Here is a 12911-nt window from a genome sequence, read left to right on the forward strand (position 1 = left end):
TTGGACTACTGTGATATTGAATGGTTTGCCTTGGATTCGAATAGAGATCATTCTGTCATTTTGAGGATTGTATCCCAGTATTGCTTTTCCTATTCTTTTATTGACTATGAAGGCTACTCCATTTCTTCTGAAGGATTCTTGCCCACAGTAGTATACCTGATGGTCATCTGAGTTAAATTCACCCATTCCTGTCCATTTTAGTTCGCTGATTCCTAAGATGTCGATGTTCAGTCTTGTCATCTCTTTTTTGAGTGTCCTTTCGGCTTTGGCCCAGTCACTTTATTCTTTCTGGCGCTACTAGTACTAGCCCTCTGTTCTTCCCCAGTAGCATATTGGACACCTTCCGACCTGAGGGGCTCATCTTTCAACGTCATATCTTTTTTCCTTTTAGTACTGTCCATGGGGTTTTCATGGCAAAGATACTGGAGTGGTTTGCCATTTCCTTCTCCAGTGGATCACATTTTGTCAGAACTCTCTGCTATAACCTGTCCGTCTTGGGTGGCCCTGCACGGCATAGCTTATAGCTTCATTGAGTTACGCAAGCCCCTTCGCCACGACAAGGCAGTAATCCATAAAGGGGATCTTTGGATTAATTATATCTAATAGAAATAATTCGGGTTTAAGTTCAATTTGTTCTTTTGTTATCTCCTGTATCCATCTCCTTATTTGTTCCCAATAAATCCTTGCTTTGGGGCATTGCCACTACATATGGTAGAATGTTCCCTCCTTGTTTTTGCACTTCCAACAATCCAGGTTCATATTTTTATACATCTTAGCCAATCTCGCCGGTGTTAAGTGCCATCTATAAAACATTTTGTATTGATTTTCTTTATATGCAGTTGACAATGTTAATTTAAAATTTTTAATCCATGCTCTTTCCCATTCTTCTAATTCTATATTTTGGCCCACATTTCGTGCCCATGCTATCATTGGACCTTTTACTATTTCTTCTTCCAATTCTACCTCTAGTAAGTATTTATATGTTTTTGTTAAAAAATTTCCTTCCTTGCCTGTCAATATTTTATCCAATTGCTGTGGTACCTGATTTATTCCATATTCTTCCATATCTTTACTATATTTTGACTGTATCTGTAGGTATGGCCACCAATCTATAATTATTCCCTGTTCTTTTAATTCTTCCCTTGATTTGAGATTTCCTTGGTTATCTAATAATTCTTTATATCTTGTCATCTTTTTTTTGTCCAATGTATTTGGGTGAATTGTTGTCTCCATTGGTGAGGCCCAATTTGGTATTTTCATGTAGTGCCTCTTTTTGACCTTTTCCCATGTCCAAATCAGCGCATCTCTTATCTGGTGCCAGTAAAAATATGTATGTGTCTTCTTATGTTTTCCCCATAAGAAGGCATGCCAACCGGCCTGCAAGTCATGTCCTTCAATCATTAAAACCCTTTTATTACCTAAGTTTATCCAATCCCTAATCCAAAGTAACCCAGCTGTTTGGTAATAAGTTTCCCATTTTGGGAGCCCAAGGCCACCTCTACTTCTACTATCTTGTAACATTTTGATATTTATTCGTGCTTTTTTACCCAACCAAATAAATTTATTGATCATTTTGTCTAATTCTTCGGAAAAAAAATTCTCTAATTTTATTGGGAATGTCTGAAATAAATATAATAAGTTTGGTAATATATTCATTTTAATCACAGAGATCCTTCCTAATAATGATAATTGTAATTTTCCCCAAACCTCTAAATCTTTTTTCATTTGTAGTATCAATTTTTTGTAATTGTCCTCGTTTATTGAGGAACATCTTATAGTAAGCCAAATTCCTAAGTATTTAATCTTTTTTACAATTTGCAGTCCCAAATCTTCTTCTAATTTCCTTTTCTGTTTTTTAATATACTATGTAAAGACTTGAATTCTTACTGAATCAGCACCATGAATTTCAAAAGATTTTAATTCTAGTATATTCATTTTTTCTGCTGAGTTAATGGGCAAATAATGATGGAAAGCAGGGAAGAGGTTGCCACCAAATCTTTTCCTGATAATTTAGTCAGAGAAGAATTCTCTAAGAGAAAAAAATGGTTAGTGGCAACATTTATCAAATAGGATCTCCCCAAGGGAAGGGTAGGTACTGGGGGGGGGAGGAATTCTAAAAGAGATTTAAGACTATCACATAGAGGCCAGAGAAACCAACTCATATCATTTCATCTTTTATGTAGAAGGGTTTGATTCTTTAACCACAGTAACAATATATATAATAAGATAACTTTATTTATTCACTCTATTCCACAAACTTTTACTCTCCTACAATCAAAGTGATTTTCAGTGACTCACAGTGTACAAATACACGCACAGAATAAATATTCCAGATTAATTTACAGCTATTCACAAATCACAATAACAATAGCCACATAAACGAACAAGATGAGAACCTGAATGGCAATCTCTCTATTCCTAGTCCTGTAGTGTAAACACTGTGTTAATTATCTTAACAGGGCAAATAAAAATATATCCTTGTATTTAAAAAAAAATTTGTTCCAAACTTTTAATATTTAAAAACAACATGAATTTGATCTTCAATTTTTCCTCCTCCCCCAAGGTCTTCTGAGGAAATGGAATGGCAAATTCAGTATATTCAACTTTAAACAAAAGGATTTTTTCTCTACTTGTTCATTTCTTTATTTATTGGAATATATGCACATTCTAATTAAGCAGAACTCTGAAAAGCTTATATTCCATTTGTATAATAAAAGGGCTAAAATAAAAAAACAAGATAATAAAACAAAATTTAAAAAATGAAAACCTCTAGGACAAAGACCTCTAGAATCCATTATTCCAAATTATCCATTATAGGTGTTTGCTCCTCTGAAGTACTTTAAGCCTGCTTATCTTCAACTAGAGTACACATAAAACCTTATTTAGATCCTCACACTAAACAACTTAGAGTCCAAGATCTCATATATATACCAAGTGGTATATATGTACATACATAGATGCACACAAATAACAAAACAAACAATTCTGTCTATGGTGCAAAAATTGACTTTTGAAAATTGATTTTGTGCAGACAATCTTTTTCTTGTTTTTGAAAGAATGTGCAAAAATTTCATTTCCTTTCACATATTGCCCACTATAATTCTTGCTGTTAAGATTACAATAGTGCGGCAATAAAATAAAGAATATGACTTCCAAATAAGTTTGCATGGGATGGAGTAAAGAAAACCAGAACATTTTAGCTGATCAACTTAGAAAAAGAAAGAAACTGACAATATCAGCAATAAAGGGATCAAATTTTTATATTCAAGATTGGAAATAACAGGAGAATTGACAGGGTTTTTAAGGATTGTCTTACAATTAAAAGAGTGGATAAATCAACAATTTCACCATTATCTTCTCTTTCAAATACCTTCTATGTTTCTTGACCATAGTAAGAAAAATATAATTACTTGTGCAGATGTGTTTCACTCTGACGTCACAAATTTTTGGCCCAGCAAGAATTATTGAGGGAAAGCGGATACAGTTACAAATTGCTGGAAGGATAAAATCTGATATCAAGAATGAGACAGATACACTAGGAAAAAATGCTTATGTAAAATCAACACCATCTGTTAGGACACGTATATAAATTCTAACTCACATATGATATGGAGATAGAAAAAAATTAAAAATGCATAATAAAACAGATGCAAAACTCTATACCAACTGTGATAGCACAATATGAAGAACCATGGACCAAATCCATAAAATTTCACTCTAAATGAATTTTGGTATAAAATGTTTTACATATGGCATACAATTCCATCAATAATTTCCAAGTTAGACAAATCATATAGTAATAACTATTGGATATATCAGAAAAAAAAGAAGGAACATATTTTCCATACATAATGGACATATAGAAATATTGGAAATATTGGAAGAATATATATACAGTACCATCTAAACAATCTTAGAAATGAAATTTGAGATGAAATCACAAGTGTTTTATTAGATATAAGCATCATGAGATTATATCTAATGATGATGATGATGATGATGATAATAATAATAATAATAATAATAATAATAATAATAATAATAATAATAATAATAATAATAATAAAGTTGGAAGGGCCCTTGGAAGTCATCTAGTCCAACCCCCTGCTCAGGCAGGAAACCCTATACCATTTCAGACAAATGGCTGTCCAGTATCTTCTTAAAAACTTGCAGTGTTGGAGCATTCACCACCTCTGGAGGCAGGTTGTTCCACTGGTTAATTGTTCTAACTGTCAGGAAGTTTCTCCTTAGTTCTAGGTTGCTTCTTTCCTTGATTAGTTTCCATCTGTTGCTTCTTGTTCTGTTTTCAGGCGTGTGTGTGTGTGTGTGTGTGTGTGTGTGTAAAACACAGCCGTGAGAATAAATATTGTTCAACATTAGAAGAAAAATACAGCACTGAAAATATCTGATTGGGAAAGTAAATTTGAGGCGTATGCAGCAAAGGCAAAACTAGCACCATATCATCCACAACAGTCATTTAAACAAATTCAGGCAAAAATATGCAAAAGGCAACACAAGGCAAATATAAGTACTTATAGTATGATTTCTAAGAGATTATAGAAACTATAAATACTAATAACAACTATTACAAATTGTTCAAAGTATAAAGAAGAGGGAAGTTAGAAATTAAATAGCCATCATTTCTCTTTCCCTCCATCTCTCTCTCTCTCTCTCTCTCTCTCTCTCTCTCTCTCTCTCTCTCTCTCTCTCTCTCTCTCCCTCCTTCTCTCTCTCTCTCTCCCATTTTTTCATCCATTTCTCTTAACCTTAGTATTAAGCATGAAATGCAAGATAAAAACCTTTTTTATATTATAAAATAATTAATTTTGTAATTATCTATCGATGCAATATTCATCTTTAATTGCACAGTTCAAGCAATCTTATTTTTTGATATTTTAGAAATCAACATTGATATAATTTTTGGGAAGGTTCATCTTACATAAAATACCATAGTTCTGACAAATTTCTAGTTTATATTGTATAAGTATCACTTTATTCAGCTAATACCTGTATCTGTAATTAAGTATTTGCATCTTATAATGAAATAAAATAATTATTAGGAGGAAAAAACCTACAGCAAAATATTGCATGCACTTGATCAATTCTGTGATTCAGATGAAGCTTTTTTTCTTTAAGGTTTTAAATTTAAAAAAACATAGTAATTAAGAATCCTATTTAAAATACACACACACACACACACACACACACACACACACACACACACAAATAGGTACATGAAAACTGATTTAACTTGTCCTAAGGAAATTTAACTGATTTAACTTATCCCAAGGAAATTCAAATTCTTGAAATTATGTTTCCAAAATTGTTTCTCTTGACTTTATTTAAAATATCTTCCTATAATAGAAGATTTTGTTAATCAGTTTTTCAAGTGCTGCTTTGATCTCCTTGTTTCTCAAACTGTAAATGAGTGGATTGGCTATTGGTGACACAATAGAATACAACAAAGATGCAAGGATTTCTGTGATGGATGATTCTGAGCTTTTTCTCAAGTATGTTAATATCCCAGTACTCATAAACAAGGAAAAAACAGCAAGGTGGGGAAAACATGTGGAGAAGGCTTTGTGCTTTCCTTGGGAAGAAGGGATTTTTTTGATAGTCAAAAAGATACGAACATAAGATGCAATAACTGAAGATGAGAAAATTATACCAAAAATAATGCCGCACATAAAAACTGCCATTTCATTGCCATATGTGTCAGCACAAACAAGTTTCAGAGTATGAGTGATTTCACAGAATATCTGATCTATGTTATTTGGCCCACAAAAGGGTAAGAAAATGATATTTAGAGTGTGCAATGTTGAATAAATAATGCTGCTCACCCAACAGACAGCTATCATACAGAAGCACTTTATTTTGCTCATTAGCAATTGATAATGGAGTGGATAGCATATGGCAATATAGCGGTCATATGCCATGACAGCAAGAAGTGTGAATTCTACTACTGCAAATGTAAGTCCCAAAAAGATTTGAACCATACATCCAGAGAAAGAAATAGATCTGATCTGTGTTAAAGAGATATTCATGGATTTAGGAACCGTGATAGAAATGAAGCAAATATCAAGGATGGATAAGTTGGCTAGAAAAATGTACATAGGTTTGTGAAGCTGGCAGTCCAGTACTACAATGGTGATAAGGAGAAGGTTCTCAATCAAGGCTATCAAATAGATCAGTAGAAAGAATCCAAAAAGTAACATCTGCAGTTCATGAATATCAGAGAAATTCAGTAGTAGGAATTCCGTTACTCTGGTTGTGTTCGATGATTCTTTTCTCTGCATAGGAATAAAAAAAAAAGATGAGAAAATGCATTAAAGATAAATGATGCCAAAAGTTGTTTCCAGAATTATTTTGTAAAGTTTCCAGTACTCTTGAAATAGAAATGAATAGTTGCTTACACTATTAAGAAAGTAGCCACACAATTGCCCCTCAAGTAGATTGACAGACTTTGAATTCCTTTTGACTTCCTTGTACATGCTTTTGAACTTTATTTATCTTACTAGAAGAATATTTGGTGAAGATTCCCATCAAAGCATGGTTTTCTATTTTATGTACTCTAATCTTCTACAACAAGATAAATTTAGGAATATATCCAGGATTCTGAAACAATGGACTGTTAGAATGTATACTATACTGTTTTCAGCAGCTTCTACATCTTTGTAACTGAGTTCCATATAGAAATAGAGCCAAATGTCCTCAGGGTAATATAACTTTGCAATAGTTGCTGTGCTCTTGTCAGCGCTTCATTTTCAGTTCAGTTTTTTAAAAATATCTGAGACATGGAATAAAAACAGAGCATTTAATCTGCTCTCAAACCATATTCTGAATATTCTATTTATTTGATTTAGGGATTTTGAGAAATGCAAGAAAACTGAATTTTTGCTTTTAAACTTGGTGATGAAGGAGCATGTTAAGTCAGGTTGAGATGTTCTGGGTTACTATGTTTTGCAAGATCAGCCATGACTATTATGTGATATCAGTTCTATGAGCAGAATCCAACAATTTTGCAGTCGAGGAAGAATTGCTGTTGGCATCTGCCTTATGGTATCATGGCTATTTGCAATATCGATAGTTATACAATGCTATTTTTAGTGAAAATAATGATAATATAAGAAATAATGTGTTATAATAACATATAGCTGATGCTGAACCAGACCCAATTCTTCAAAATAATAGCATTCATCACTTGTTCAGTCTTTATGTCTCTCCTTTCACTTATAATTGCATTATTTTGCAAAGTACTTAATTTAGAATGGTACAAATTCATTACACTGAACATATATAATAGTTCTGCTGCTAATATGTTTTTCTTTTTCTCAGTCCTGTTAAATTAATTCTAATTCAGTCTCATATCAAATCTTTTTATTTCACTTATCTTGCCTTCGTTTATTGTATATTGTGTTGCATGGGACAAGGGAAAAGAATGAATCATAATTTCTTTTTCCACTTCAGTTTTATAAAACAGTTGATTTGTGGTATTAAAGACTCCACAACTTTTATCCAGTTAAGTCTAATTCAATTTCATGTTGTATTAGTTTGGTTATACTGTATATCCTAAGAATAAATTTAATCATAGAAATAACTTTCTATGTTCATTATTCATATATCTTTAAACTATAATGGAAAGATGAAACTGATATTTAAATTGAGAATTAAAATAAGTTTAAGTACATATAATATATTTGAAATGTAAGCATTAAAATAATATTCAAAACACATACCTTTTCCATTTATCTACCGGACAAGCTGCAATCATTTCAGAATAATCAGTTGTAGAAAATGAAGTTAAAGTACGCAGTATAAAATTTGTTCAGCCTAGCTTTAGGGAAAAAATCCTAAATTGTGTCTCCAATCCAAATTATCCTTATTAAATAGATTTAATAGTATATATTTTCTGCTAGAAGAAATTGTAATATGCACTCTCACTTTGCAGTGAGTAATAAATGTTTTGCGGGCATTATAATGTCCCAAGAGGAAAATGACATTAAAATTTTCATATAATTGCTTATCCCTTTAGTATGCAGTAAAGTAACTAATCAACTAACTAAAACTCTGAATTATTTTCATGTTGTGTCTTCTTGATTTGCTATGCTGGCTCCTATCCACATAAATACATTCAGGATTAGATTTTCAGTTGGAATAGTGTAGCTAAGGACATTTCTGGTGCTTAGAAAGGATTGTCTATTGCAGTGATGGCAAAACTTTTAGAGATTGAGTGCCCAAACTGCAACCCAAAACCCACTTATTTAGCACCGGGTGCTGGATGGGCATGGCCCATTGGGTGAGCATGGCTGTGGTGATCATGGCAGACAGAATGGGTGTGGCCAAGGTGGGCATGGTCACCTCAATGATACTTGTGGGGAGGGATGCCTGTGGGGGCCAGCAGGGTTGGGGGAGATCCAGGGGCAGTGGAAAGGATGCTTTTCCTGCAGGGTGAGGGAAGGCGAGGCAGGCGAGGGTGCCATTGTTGCAGGGCAAGGTGAGGAAGGGGCTGGGGCAGCTGCTGCCTGACACCATTGCCCCCCACACAGATGCCAGTGAGGGCATGGGGGGCCAACAGTGTCCATCAGCAGCCACAACCTGCCAGCCCCTCGACTGGCACAGCCCGCCAGCAGTTCAGAGAAGCTGCCTCTGAGCTGGATGGCCAGCTGACAGCTGAGGTGGCTATGCAGTAGGAAAAGGAGAGCATGCGAGGCCAGGAGGAATGGGATGGGGGAAGGGAAACCAGCTGTGCTGGGATGTATCCGGCTATGTGGGACCTCAGCAAGTAAGTGGGTGGTGGATTGAAAAGGAATGGTTGCCATCTCCGGGGCATGGTGTGTGTGCCCACCGAGAGGGCTCTAAGTGCCACCTCTGGCACGCGCGCCATAGGTTTGCCACCACTGGTCTATTGTAATAGAATATAGAAATTCTTATATGATGCTTACTATTTATTGATTAGGGTGCAGAAATAATAGCAGGTGCCATCACTAAAAGTCTCAAATTATGATGATATGACTCTTCAGATAAACTAAACTAAAGAAATTTGGTGAATTAATTTGAAACCAGAATACATTATCTATGTTCAACTGATTTGGCTCAATGTGGAGGCCTTCTATCTGTTTATGTTTTTTATATCCCATGTGCTACCCTTTTACAAAGACTGCCTTATTCTCCAAGGAGCTTTTTGAATTTGGTAAAGCACTTCAAAACAACAGCAAACAAAACCCAACCATAAAAAATGGTACACAGAAAATGGGCAAGAAGAAAATGAACTACAATATTTAACGGCACCAGAACAGTATTCAAGAAACATCTATTTGGGTAGATAATGAGTTTTTTCTTGGTTTTATTCCAGCTGAGTAAAAAGTCCCACTATCAATTTCCTTTCTCTTAATATAATAAAACATATTTTAGTGTAATAATTTATTCATTCTGTAATGAGGGGAATTGACCCATGGTGAGTTGGCTGCAATGAGTTAGTGGTGGAAAGTTGAACATGGCAAGTTGGCCATGGTAAGTTGTCCCATAGCAAGTTGGCTGCAGCAAATTGGCCATGGCAAATTGAATGTGGCAAGTTGGCCATGGTGAGTTGTTTCATGGTGAGTTGGCTGCAGCGAGTTGGTCTCTATAACAAGAATCATTTCTGACAGATTTTATTTGAAAGTGAAAGCTTTTGTGAGTTTATGCATAGATGCTTCTCATGAAGTGATCTATGGATCACAAAATCCTATGCCTATTAGTAAGATTTTTTAGCTGAAAAAAGAAGCTGCAGGACACTTTGTGATTCTGAACTACGACAGATAGATGTAGCTCTCCTTTCCTATATAGTCACAGGAACTGAAGATTTGTTAATTTCAACTAGATTTGACATTAAGGGAATACAAGAAGCAACTCTGTTCAGGTAATATTGAATTACATGCTGAATTGTTCCAGAGTTGCTTTTTCAAAATTAACTGGACTTCCTTTGTTTTTCCTTGAAGAAGTTTAGCTTCTCATCTAAGAAATTTCTTCAGTTCAAACTGAAGAACTTCTTGAATGATAAGCAAAATGTCTTCAAGGAAAAACAAAGAAACTCCAGTTGCCTTTCAAAAAAGTACCTTTGGGACAACCATGACCTGGATGACTGAGAATCTCCATAGATGCACACCAAGTTCTAAACTGGCCTTGACCACGGTCATAAAGATTTGATAGAGAGTTCTTCTAAAATATAAGATCGAATCAAAAGTACATACTGCATATATTCTGAATATGTAATATATATCTAATATTCTATTTCTCCAACAGGTGAGATGTAAGATACAGTGAATTTAATAAAACTATTTGTTTTGGGGGAAAACAAAAGCCTAAATATACTGATTTTAAAGTTTGAGGAAAAGTATCATCATTCTAATTGATAATTTTTCTCAAGCAAAATAAGAAAAACCTCTCAAACTTAAAACAACAAACTTTATTGATTTTTCATCTTAGCATATCAAAAAAGAAACAGTAAAAGAAGTGCAGAGATATTAAACCAATACAGAAAACATTTCAATCTTGTTTTATGGGTATGACATTTTTCTTTTGTCATACCCATAGGACAGAAAGGAATGTATATATAAATCCTTTATCTCAATGGAAGAAGTTAATGCATAGCTAATAGCGTTCTGTAAGAGAAGGTAAGTTACCATAGGTCCTAGCTCCACAAATGAGCACACATTCCTTTAAACAGTACCCCAGCAGAACATTGTAAAATCCTATATGCAGGAAAAGGTATCCAGAATCTCAAAATATTAAATATAGAGAGCTCAAACAATAGGCATTAAATATACAATTATCTATTTCATTCATCAAGGTTATATAAAAATTCACTTGTTGCAAACCCTACTTAAAATCAGTTTCTAAACACATTTTAATAGCTTTCTTCACATCTTTATTTTTCAGGCTGTATGTAATGAGGTTAAACATGGGGCTGAGAACACTGTGCTGGATTGACACAAACTTGTCCATTGTGTCTGAGTAGCCAGAGGTGTCAGAGGCAGATGTCATATATCAGATGATTGCAGTCCCACAAACCAAGGGGACCACCAGGAGATGAGAAGCACATGTAAAGAATGCCTTCTGCTTTCCTTCTGCAGAATTTATCTTGAGAATGGAGCCAAAAATATGAACATAGGAAGTTATAATTAAAAGAAGGCCAGCTAATTCTAGTGCTATGCTAAAGACAAAATGACCATTCATTGGGAAAAGTACTAGTGCAAGACAGCTGTAATAGCAAAGGTAACTCACAACTGAAATGGTTAATGTTACTAGGACCACAGAAGTTTAGTCCAGTTAGAAAAAGAGTATTAATACAGGAATCCAAGAAACCTGACAGCCATGTAGCCAGTATCGTAGGGTCTCTGAATCTTTAAAAGAACTTCTTGGCTCAGTTGGCCACTACTCTCAAGGTACTATGATTGCTTATTCCTACAAAGATCAGAATTATGCAAGCCATAATATTCCCGTATGATATCTGAATATAAAGAGTATAGATATTTTTAAACTCTGGTATTTGAGAAGAATACCATAGGTGGCCTAGGAAACAAATATGTGGATCATTGAACAAATCAACATATTTTAAATACATTCCACAAAGACATTTCTTGAGTAGTCTATAAAGCTGGGAAAAATAGAAGAAAATAGAAGAGCATGATGGACTCAATTAAAGTAGTGATGAGTACAAAGTTGGAAGATCTGAAGGACACTGTTGGAGACAGTCTCACCTGGAGAAATCTATGTGGTTTCTGGGAGCTGACACTGATTTGATGACATATAATTGATCAATCAGTTGCTGTAAACTAGTACTAGAAAATCTTAATTTTACCCATTTTTGTTTCTTTTTCTTAGGTAATCTCTAATTGATTTTACTTACTCTATGCAGACTCTTTACAATATTTCTTATCTTAAAGGGGATTAGTATTTGGATCCATAGGATTATGTGGACCCAATTTCCCTATACTGCATTATTACTCTATTACCATGGACAATCTGAAGGAGGTAGTGCGAGACAGAGAGGCATGGAGAGTGCTGATCCACAGAGTGGTTGATGGTTTTACATGACTGAATGGCTGACATTGATGACTATGTTTACCCAGTAGGAAGATTTTCCTCTAAAAATAACTGTATTATTGCCATCCTGTATTCCTTAGACTCCTCCTTCTTCTGCTATTTCTCATGGGGCAAGGAAAAAATGTGAATCCAAATATTTCACAGGCAATAAATTATGATAAAGACAAAGCAAGGCAAGAGATTAAAGCAAAAACTGGCTGTGGTATTTCCAGTGGTTATTAGTCTACTAGATGTAATACCAAAAAAGTCTTAGACAGCACTTAGAAAATCTGCACATATACAGAATTTCCACTGCTTGGCTCTGCACATATATTCTGCTAATACAATACAATACAATATCTTGTTCTTGGGAAGAACTTGCTAAATACAGTATGAAGGCCAGCACTAGGTAAAGAACTGTCAGCTGTGATTTCACATTGTTGACAACAAATAATAAACATCTTGCTGAGTGTGCAACCATCACATCTACCAATAATAAAACAATATCTGCCTATCCTAGATCATTAGGATTCAATAGGTGTATCACAATTTCAAATCAGTTTAAATTATCAAGCTGACTGTGTACAAACTGGAATTTCACATTGTTGTTTATATAGTCATAATAAAGAGTAGCAATTCTATACAGCCAAACTCACTGTTGTCTATAATACAGACAACAGACGCAGAGTGCATATTGATAAGTATTACTAATGTTTTGTTGTTTGGTAAAAGAAATTGAACTTAGTAAATTCTTCCCCCAAGATTTACTGGAAAAGATAGATAACAAAGTTGATCATGAGTCCATTCTTAAAGTACATTATTTTAAACTTTTCATTGTCCTTAGCTTA

At 34.3% G+C, this 12911-nt stretch overlaps 1 protein-coding gene across 1 annotated transcript; it reads right to left on the reverse strand.

Moving 5' to 3' along the window:
- Positions 1-4244: 4244 nt before the first annotated feature.
- On the reverse strand, positions 4245-7901 carry LOC120319996 (olfactory receptor 1G1-like). The gene is made up of 2 exons (XM_039369418.1): positions 7737-7901; positions 4245-6290 (listed from the first exon to the last, which is right to left on the reverse strand). Exons 1-2 carry the CDS (start codon positions 7743-7745, stop codon positions 5343-5345), a joined length of 957 nt encoding a protein of 318 aa, XP_039225352.1. The 5' UTR covers positions 7746-7901; the 3' UTR covers positions 4245-5342.
- Between the last annotated feature and the right edge of the window lie 5010 nt (positions 7902-12911).

Source organism: Crotalus tigris, unplaced genomic scaffold (genome assembly GCF_016545835.1).
Source record: "Crotalus tigris isolate CLP2741 ecotype Arizona unplaced genomic scaffold, ASM1654583v1 scf7180000021055.717220, whole genome shotgun sequence".
NCBI lineage: Eukaryota > Metazoa > Chordata > Lepidosauria > Squamata > Viperidae > Crotalus > Crotalus tigris.